This window comes from Myzus persicae, unplaced genomic scaffold, assembly GCF_001856785.1.
Source record: "Myzus persicae strain clone G006 unplaced genomic scaffold, MPER_G0061.0, whole genome shotgun sequence".
NCBI lineage: Eukaryota > Metazoa > Arthropoda > Insecta > Hemiptera > Aphididae > Myzus > Myzus persicae.
The window spans coordinates 20,500-31,656 of NW_019103942.1; the positions used below are offsets into that span (position 1 = coordinate 20,500).

Consider the following 11,157-nt stretch of genomic DNA (forward strand, 5'->3'; position numbering starts at 1 on the left):
CAAAGATGTTTACTAAGTAAGCTCACATTTTAAAATCAAGCAATGCAGTTAATGATCTGATTTTTGGAATTTTTAAATATACCTACTTAATAAAGACCATATTTCAAGATGCTTGAGGTTTTTTGTGCACTCAAAAAGTATCTGTGGGGAAACATAATTTTATTTTTAAATGAGAACCCTAAATTATTTGGCGGATAATATTTCTGAAAATGTTGACGTATCAGAATCATAATTTGAACAAGTGGTTATTGAGTAGCTTAACTTTATGTTCTATAGATAATAGGGTTCATGGATGGATTTGGAAAATATGGTGGTTAGTAAGATAACTATGCATCACCACGGTGATTTGAATATTTGAGTGATCTATGTACGAGTATACGATTAAACAGCGTCGTACTTCATAATCGTACAAAATAAATGGTCCAAATTATCGCATAAAATATGAACACGGTCTAATGTTAGCAATCGGCATTTAATTTATTGTCGGCGCCTCGGCGGCATAGATAATTTATATACATTATTCTCTATGGGTGGGAAGGATGGCGGTGAACTTCTTACTAAAACCATAGTATAACTGTATGAAAAATAAGTTTATTCCTTATATCACATAATTATGTGCTTATACTACGGGCAGAATAGATAAAAACAATTTATTTTTGTTACCTATCATAGAAAATTTTCTTTTTTAAAGTTAAAAAAAATTCAACTGTTATGCATAGTGTTGTAGTAGTCACTTAGCCAGTATACAGTAGACAGTATTTATTAGTTCACACTTTTCACATCTAGTCATCTAGAGTTAACTCGTTGGGAAAATTTAAGAAGGGGTAATCTGTTAATTTATACGAAATTAACGTCTCCGTCACTCTTTATACCTCATTGCAACGACAAAAAAAAATAGAGGCACCTACTCTAAAATTCTTAAAAATTAGTTGAGGTACTCAATCCCAACCGCCCCAATTCGAGTACAGGAATAGATTTATTTACTGGACAGTGGACAAGCACAGTATAGATTAAATATTCTGTGATACAGGTTCTTTATTATAGATCCATGGTTATTTATCAATTAACAAACAGCTGACATCCACATTCCACTTCGCCGCACTAACGCACTAAACCTTAAATCATAAATCATAATATGAATATGAATAGGTATGATCTAAGCATTAAACTATAAAAAAATTATTATTTTTTCATAACAGTCTTTCAAGTCGTGGCTGTACACATATATATTAGATTTGTACAACTAGATAGGTACTAGGTAGTATCCACAGATATATAAACATTTGTGGAAGTATCATTGATTAAAAATACTAGTACTAGTATTTAATATTTATAAGCAATGGTAGTATATACTATATTTCTAAGCCCTGTGGTAGTACATGATCACCGGTCTTAAGATATCTTATTATCTTAAGATATAGACCGTGAACCACGATGTAGAGAAGAGATCTCTTAGTTTGTTATATCATGTTCTCTACATCGTGCCGTGAACGCTACATAGAGTAATATTACTCTATGGAACGCTATTAATTATTATCATACTTCAGTATTTTTTGTAGATAACCGTGGTATTTAGCCATGATTATTATCTCCTTGTATAAATAGGTCCTCATAAATAATTATAAATTGTCGTTATACATTAGAATAATTTATAAATAAACTAGAACAGCTATTATCTGAGGGTTATTTCATTATTTGTTAGTTGTTACGGATTGACCATTACTTTATTATCAGTGTGTTATGCGTACATATTTTTATAAAATCCAACGCGGTTAATCGTTTTACCAAATTAAATTAATGCTTACACCAGTCACCAATTAAAACTTACATTACTACCAAACACGTTACCAGGTTATTAGCGAGACGCAAGAATTCGCATGATATTGTTGATTACATTATGTACCTATGGATTTATTTGAATGCCCGTACCGGTACCACAACTTAATATTATATATTTTGTGTATTTTGTAGCAGAATGAATAATACTTTTTAACTACTGAGGTAAATCATTTATTTTTTAAAAACCATTTAAATTATTAGGTGAATGAATTTTCAGTTTTAATTGAAAAACTTTAAAATTTTAATTTTACTCTGATGGCCACAATCTTAATTTATTATTCACTGATATGGTCACATGTTTGTACTTTGTGAATAAAAATTAGAAAAATCAAAAGGTTTGTATTCAGGACATAAGTGTGAAATGTAATAACATGTTAATCAGTGGTATGCAATATATATAGGTTTTAGGTAAATTTATATATTTTTGGTCTATTTTGCAATTTAATTAATTTCCTTTATAATAATTGTTTCATGTAATATTTAGCTCATTAGAAAGTACATTAATTAACTAAACAATCAATTATTTATACTAATTAGCTGTTTTCTATTTAGATGTTTATCATCAAGTAGGTATGCTTATATTTTTTGGTGGTTATAGCTGAGCACATTTGAAATTTTTATCACCCATTCATTACCGTATTGAGTATTGCGTAAAAATTACCAATTTTATAACCATCAGCCATTGGCCTTGTAAAATTGACAACAAATTTCAATGTGTTAAGAGGACGCTACCTTTGTACACTCACATGCATTCTCTCCTTTCTACAAACACATACCATACCAAATTGTAAAATTCTGAAAAATCCACTTAGGTACTCTGTTATGTTAAACATTTGGGTGAACTGACTATTTTATTTTATTCTATTATCCAATTTTAAAGTATTATTTAGTAAACATTTTAGGTTATTTTTTTGTATTTTAATTTTTAAGCGAGTTATGTGTGTGTGAGTTATGTTTAGTTTTCCAAAAACAATGCATTTGGAAATGTCTTTGTGCGCTTAAAATATAATAGTATACGTTGAAAGTTTCAACTAGGTACCTACAAATAATATTTTTAAATTATTACAAAATAAAAATTATTTTTTTTGTTTAAATATTTAGTTTTGTCCACATTTTATAAAAAATTTCTGTAAAAAAATAATATATGTTATATTTTTTTTAGATTTTTTGGTTCCAGTATAAACTACTTACGAGGAATTTTGTATTAATTTTTCAAGCCGTAACTACAAATTTAACATTTTATACATCTTAGCTGCAAAATTATTTTTAAATTTTCTCAATTTTGCTATAAAAAAATTATTGTGCTTACCTATGTATCCTTAATATTTTTAAATTAATATAAAACTTATAATTAGGACCCTGTGTTACACTTTTGATCAACAATTATTGAAAAAAAATATCTCACATGTTTGTAGATAGGCCAAAAAGAGACAAAATATTTTGAAAATTACACCATGTATAAAATATGTTACTATACAATTTTGGTGCGAATTTCAAGTATCTAATGTTATTTGTTTTAATTTTGTCAAAAACTGCTTATCTATATGTAAAAATTAAAAGTGCCTGTTTTTCCTTTTTTTACATGGTTATTTTAAAAAATACTGGGAATTTTCAATTTTAACCTTTGTCATCTAAATTTTCAACTAGATCAAATTTTCTATCAGAAACCACCCCAAAAATAAAATCAAAACATTTATTTTACTTTATCCAATATATCTATTGTGTATTCATACATTAAAAACAAACACATCATTGTAAGATTGCTTTGTTTAGAATCTAAAAATTAATTTGTGTACTCATAGATTTGATAATTAGTCAGTTTACTGTAATATTTAGTAATATATTAGAGTGGATTATTCAGAACATACAATTTGCTATGAACTTTATTTTATTTAAGTTTGAGTTGTAATGATTGTTAAAATTCCATATGAATATATGATAATAATAATAAAGAGTAAATATTAGTTTTAATTTTTATTATATTTTTTTCTCTATTCTATACAATGATGCAATTAACTGTCAATTAATAATATAATATAATTGATTTTATTGATCTATAATAATATTGTATGACAGACTGATAAATAAATAATGTTAATGTTAACATAAGCAAATAATGAGTTATATTGCAGTGTTAGTCATTTGTTATTACTCTATTGTTAAAAATAATATTGGTTATATTAAACAAATATATATGTATTGTAAATCAAAAGTGGAACTTTATAAAGTTATCATTTTATCAATTAATTATTTGATTTTAGATTGGTAATTGTTGAGTTGTTTTGTTAGTTACCTATATTATGCAAGAAATGATGATATATATATATCATCAATGAGATCTAAACTAAACATTTTTTGTAAAATTATAAAGTAGGTATCTCAAGATAAATATTAACTCTAACGTAGTAAATTTTTATTAATCGGTAATTAACTTAATCAAATTTAATAAAAATAAGTCATTAATCGCTGTTATTAAATGTATGCAAATTAAATAATGTCCTAATTGAGTCTGTTGGAAAGAACTAAAGACTAAAGTATCAAACTATTAAACTATTAAATAGTATAAGATATCAGACTTAAAATGTATTTATATAATAATATTATTCTTTTGAGTTCTATTTAGTATATAAATTATAAAATTATATTTTATTTTATTCAGGTTACATCCATTCATTATGGCGAGAAAAAGAAAGAAAGACTATACACTTGAGTATAAATGGTTAGAAAATGATTTGTCAAAATCATCAATGTTAACATCTGTAAGTTGTCTAGACGAGGACGACTATAGACGTATTCCACTTTACCCCACATTAGAAGATATAACCAATGGACCACCTTCATTGTGTGCCAATCAAGTTAATCGCCCATATAAAAATTGTGATGAATACCTGAACAACTTTTTCCGTCTCATGCGAGAAGATTTTGTTTCAGTAATTAGAGATACTTTAAGAACTTACAAACGAGGATTAGATATGTACACGATGTGGTACTATGCCAATGTAAAAACTGAAAAGAAAAAAAATTCATCTGTAACAATGTTTTTCCAATTTGATACACCTGATCACGCTCGAGTTTTTGACTATGAGAATAGTAAACGATTTAAAAATGGCGCTTTGTTGTTACTTTCAAAAGATCAATTTACTACATTCAGCCTAGGAATTATAACTGAAACATTTAGATTAAATAAAGGCATTGTTGGAGTTGATGTTGTTGATTTTGAAGAAGTAAATAAATGGAGCTCAATTGACTTATTAGAACCACAAGTTTTTTATGAACCTTACAGATATGTTTTGGGAGTATTTCAAGACTTATGTGAAACAAATTTCCCAATGAAGAATTATATTATTCATGGCTTAAAAGAAATATCCTACCCTGGTTATTTAGCACGCAATTCTATTTATACTATTAATGGGATTACATTTGATATTCTTCAAAATGACCAATGGCCATCAGCTGAAATATTAAATATGGATATAAATCAATATGAAGCATTTAAAGGGGCTTTAACTAAAGAATTTGTTATGATTCAAGGACCACCTGGTACTGGCAAGACTTACATTGGATTAGAAATTGTGAAGATTATTATTGAAAACATGTATGATACAAACAAACTTGAGAATCCTATTATGGTTGTTTGTATGACAAATCATGCCTTAGATCAATTTCTTGAGGGTATATGGAAAATAACAAGAAATATTTCAAGATTTGGACGTGGTACTAAAAGTGATATTTTAGTAAACTATATTCCAAAAATAAGTATAGCTCTGAAGGATGAATGTGCTGACATTTATGTGGATGCCAAAAAAAATGTAAGAACTTCAATACAAACAGAAAATGAGCATCTATTTAATATTAAAGAAGTTGATCGCAATGAAGGTGTAGTTGATTTGTCTTTACTTGTACGAGTGCTTAAGGAAAGTGGTTTTAATACGTGGTTTCAAGATTCATATGATTTACTTGCATGGTTATTACATGATATTACTGCTGTTAATGGTATAAATCCTATAGATTTTATAAAAAAAGATAAATTACTTGCTTCTCTCCTATCAAAACCAAATAAAAATAAAGCTAATAAAAAAGTATATTTTATAACTTTGAAAAGTATAAAACTGTATTGTACCCAAATTCAATGTCAACTAAATGGTATGAGTTGTAATCAAAAAAGTGATGAAGTTTTAAAAAAACAAGATTTAGAACATGCATTAATAATAATGAAGACAGTAGAGGATTACATAGTCAAACATTTAAAATTGTATAAATCTAAATCTAAAAATTATAAGAACCAAAATAACCGTGATTTATTAGAAAAGAGAGATCGATGGTTATTGTATTATAATTGGGTTCGTTTGTATTTAACAAATGAATATAATAGTATTGAAAATATAAAAGATACTACTCGTCAACGTAGACGAGATATGAACAAGTTTAAATCAATTGGATTTTTGAAACCAGTTAAAAATAAATATGTGATTGGTATGACAACAACTGCCGCTGCTAAAAATAGATATTTGTTAAAAAATCTTAAATGTCCAATTGGTAAATATAATTTATGTTTACTTATATTAATTACATACAAATTTTCTCATACAATTATATCATGTATTAATTAGTTATAATTGAAGAAGCAGCTGAGGTTCTAGAACCTCATATTGTGGCATCATTGTCTGAATATTGTGAACATCTTATTCTCATTGGTAAGGTACTTATTCAATTTATGCTATAAATATAGAATGTAGTACATTTATATTGATTCTTTAATCAGTAATCTATAAAGACTTATATAATAATAATTTTATGAACTAAATTAGTAAAATTATTTATGTTTTCTTATATTGTAAGAAGATAATCACAATTTTTTTCATATAAATTTAAGTAGTGTAAACCTAAACAATATGAAATTATATAAAATTTTAAGATATTGATCACTGAAGTTTCAAAAATGATTATTTATTTGTACTTTATTAGGTGATCATAAACAACTGCGTCCTCAAACCGCTAATCATATCATAGGCAAAAAATATCAACTTGACATTTCATTATTTGAACGAATGGTAAATAATAAAATTCCGTCATATGTATTAGCTGAACAACATCGCATGCGACCAGAAATTGCAGGCTTAGTTGCACCAGCTATTTATCCATATTTGAGAAATCATGCTTCTGTTATGGAACGACCACATGTTAAGGGAGTTGGGATGGATATATTTTGCATGACTCACAATGTTCATGAAGAAAAAGTAGAATTTTCGAAACTAAATTTTGAAATAATTATTTAACGTGTTGTTTTTATTAGAATTATGAGTTATCCAGTTTTGTTAATAGCATTGAAGCAAACTATTTGGTTGCATTGGCAGATTATCTATTAAAGCAAGGATATTATCCAGAAGATATTACTATTTTGGCAATGTATAATGCTCAAGTTGTATACATTTCTGATGTAAAATGAAGTATACATATGCTGTTATTTTCCATTTTTAATAATCGTTTTGTTTTAGTTGATTAATTTGCCACCTTTTGAACATTTGGCAGACATTAGAGTTTCTTCAGTGGATGCCTATCAAGGGGAAGAAAATGAAATTGTTTTATTGTCATTAGTGCGTAGTAATAATAACAATAGTATTGGATTTTTGAAGACCAACAATAGAGTTTGTGTTGCATTATCTAGAGCTAGATTGGGATTTTATATTGCCGGTGATTTGAAATTACTTGCTAGACACAGCAAATTGTGGAATAGTATTAAAACATACTTATGCAATTTGAATGCTATAGGTAAGAATTTATTTGTATGTTTTCATTAAATTATGTACTACCCTAATTTAATTTAAAATAAATAAATGAATTATACTATTAAATCCATTTCAAACTGAACATATTGAATACATTTTAACGTGTATGTGTGGCAAGGTTTATAACTACTATGAACTTGGGGGGTTATCCATCCGGGAGCTAGTAGATGTGGCCGTTAGTCACTCCCAGTCGCATTCCGCAACTGGTAGCAACCAATGCGCCACGCCAAGCCACAATACCATGTATCATATGTAATACGAAGACAAATAAGTACCCTACACAACTTAATTTGACATTATATTGTTTCACTTTCTATAGATTTTATTACATTTTTGTTTTTAAATTTGACATCTAATTATATTTGAGATAATTGAGAACCTTTTTTTCCTATTCTTAGCTCCTACAAATTTTTCATTTTATCGTGTGGCTCACAACTTATTGCTGGCTATCCCTGATATATTGTATTATAATAAATAGGTAATTCCTTTTTGTGTTTATGATATAGGCCCAAAATTATTGTTGAAGTGTCAAATTCATAACAAAGTTATAGGAAGTGCCTCAAATGGTTCAGATTTTCAAAGCCTTGCATGTCAATTAATATGTAATGTTAAACTTTCTTGTGGGCATTTATGTAAGAAATTATGTCATATTGAAGATAGTGAACATTTAATGGTGAAGTGTTTAAATATCTGTAATAGGTAAACAATTTTAATCATTCAATTATTAACTCTGTTAATCAATAGTTTTAAACATTAATCTTTAATGTCTTGTTTAGGAAATGCCCTAGAAATCATCAGTGTCGTAAATTGTGCCACGAAGAGTGTTCATGTCAAGTGTTAATTAGTGAAAATAACGATTGTGGTCATCTTATTCAAGGAAAATGCAGTGATAAAGAAAATATTAAATGTGATATAAAGGTTTATTTTCTTTATTTAAAGTCCATTTAACAATAATTTTATCTATTATCTTAATTTTTGATGATTGCTTATGTCTAGGTAAAAAAAATATTAAGTTGTGGGCATACAGTTGAGAAAAAATGCTATGAACAATTTGATTGCATTGAATTATGTAACAAACCAAACTCAAGTTGTATATTTAAGCATTTATGCAAAAAACCATGTGGTGTAAATTGTGGTTCATGTGCAAATCTTATTCCTATAATAATGAAATGTGGACATATTTCAGAATTCTCTTGTTCTCAAGAACCAGACACAGTAAAATGTTTAGAATGCAAGGTACAGTTATAACAAATACTACCACATCATGTTCATCTAATTTTAGTTAGAGTTGTAAGTAGGGTGCAGATTTTTTTAGATTTTACTTATATTTATTGTCTTAACACAGCTGAACAGACATAAATTGTAGATGGCTCATTACAGAACTTGTAGAAAATAATTTATTTTTAAGATTAGAGAATATTCAGGCTATATTACAGTGTATTGTATTACTGTTCATTAAAAAATCATAATAGTTTATTTCTTGTGTAGTATTTATTTCTCTGTAGGAAAAAAAATTTAAATTGATGGTAATCGTTCAACAAATATTTTGTCATTGAATTAGAAATTGTTTAATTGCTTAATTGACTGAATTAAAATAATATATGAATGAAAAGGGGTTTAGTAATTATTTTCAAATTCATGCATATTATTTACATATTGTGTGTTTAATGGATGGTAATGTAAATATTATTGTTAATGTATAAAGCTTAGTTTACATACTATAATACTATGTTTCTTATTGTACCTTGTTTACCGATAAAAAAAAATTGAAGTGAGATCTTTAGATTCTTTTACCAGTTTCAGGGTTATTTAGAAAATGTTTTTAGGTTTTTAGAGCACAGTAGAACTATATTTTAAACAAGAACCTAAAAATCCACTTTTAAGCTATAAGTAATGATGATACTATGATACAGAATTTCATGAACAACTTTGTAGTAGATACTAATATGTGTACAACCCTAATTGAAAATACTATTAGTTCTTGTACATAATTATGTTGTACAATTGTTTATATTCTTAACAATTTAATGAAAAAAATCAGTGCGATAAATAATTTATGAACTTTAGTGTATTATTATTATGATTTATGAAAAACTGTTTACTATTTAACTAGCATTGATATACTTACTTGATGATCATACTAATTTTGTTATACGGTTATTGTTATTTTTTTTTTCACTAAATGGTTTAATCTATTTAGTTTCCTAAGTACAACATAGAAAAATTGTCTTCATAAAAATACTAAAAAAAACATTTCCAACACCTCCCTTCTTTATCCCTACTAATTGTGTCACTGATACTCAAGGTAATACTATGTGTACATGTCTACATTTTAAAACTACATATTTTTATTTCCCGTTTATATTGAATTTAATAAATGCATTTTCATTTTTGTTTTATTCAGGTGAATTATGGAATCAACAATGTATAAAAAAATAACATTTTAAGCAAATAGTGTTTCTCGACTGATATAATATTTAATTGGATAATTCAATTTTATGAAAATTACTGTTGATAGTTTTTTACTATTTTATTTTATAACACTTTATGTATTACACAAATTTTATACAATTTGAAAAGTTTAAAGATAATAATAATGTTATTTTGTTTTTATTTTATTATTTTAATGTTAATAAAGGTATTGTGTCAGTTATTGGAAATTTAATTCTAATTAAATTTATGTTTTCATTATTTGGATGTATTAAAATAAAGTAGGTTTATATTACAATATAAAACATCCTACATTAAAAACTGTAGTTTGTATTGCAAATGTGAATATTAGAACCAGGGACTGGAAATGTACTGAAAAGAACTGGTTTTGGAGTCTAACCAGAAAGAGCATTTAAATATGTTAAAAACCAAAACTTCACCAGAACCCTTATTATTAAGTGATCTAAAATGTTTTTAAAATATTAATATTTTAAAGATTATAGTAGATAATATTAATATATATAAATATAATTATTGTGTGCATATATAAGGTTAAGTGGTTAGATTAACATTTTTTGTGAGAGTGGAACAGACTTTACAAACTTCTGGAACCCTCAGGCCCCAAGTTTCTGACTTGAAATAGCCATTAGAAAAATTTTAATTTTTGGTTTTACAATAATAATGTAATATTTAATATATAAAATTATTTAAAAATATTAAATAGAAATGTTTACTTTGACTAATAATAAACATATGATATATAAATCATACACTTTATAGTTTATATGGATATCATTTGATCAGCTTAAAATAAGATTCAAATAAAATAAGTCCCTACTACCTACTAATTAGTTATAAATTATAATTTATAAGTACTAGAATTGTTGTGATAAATAATGTATTATTGCAATTTAGAAACGAGGGTTTTTTAATTTATACCAAACAATTATTTAGAACAAGGAGACCAAACTCATACGGCCGCCTACTCGAGAATACGGACTTATTAATATATTAATAGGTGTAATGTGTACCTATGCGAAAATACTTCCCGTAATGAGTCGCGATGGAGAGTGTAGGGTATGTCCTGCGATCTCAAAGGTTG

At 26.6% G+C, this 11,157-nt stretch overlaps 1 protein-coding gene across 3 annotated transcripts; it reads left to right on the forward strand.

Moving 5' to 3' along the window:
• The first annotated feature begins 1,672 nt into the window (after positions 1 to 1,672).
• On the forward strand, positions 1,673 to 10,079 carry LOC111036710 (NFX1-type zinc finger-containing protein 1-like). 3 transcript variants are annotated; one of them, XM_022318840.1, is made up of 10 exons: positions 1,674 to 2,001; positions 4,499 to 6,375; positions 6,450 to 6,533; positions 6,805 to 7,076; positions 7,133 to 7,276; positions 7,335 to 7,608; positions 8,132 to 8,324; positions 8,402 to 8,543; positions 8,622 to 8,861; positions 10,030 to 10,079. In XM_022318840.1, the coding sequence occupies exons 2-10, from the start codon at positions 4,515 to 4,517 to the stop codon at positions 10,054 to 10,056; spliced, it is 3,237 nt and encodes a 1,078-aa protein (XP_022174532.1). In that variant the 5' UTR covers positions 1,674 to 2,001; positions 4,499 to 4,514; the 3' UTR covers positions 10,057 to 10,079. The 3 variants fall into 3 exon arrangements, with proteins under 3 accessions (XP_022174534.1, XP_022174532.1, XP_022174533.1); XM_022318841.1 differs by lacking the exon at positions 1,674 to 2,001 and adding an exon at positions 2,079 to 2,174; XM_022318842.1 differs by lacking the exon at positions 10,030 to 10,079 and having other exon boundaries at positions 1,673 to 2,001; positions 8,639 to 8,760.
• The last annotated feature ends 1,078 nt before the right edge of the window (positions 10,080 to 11,157 follow it).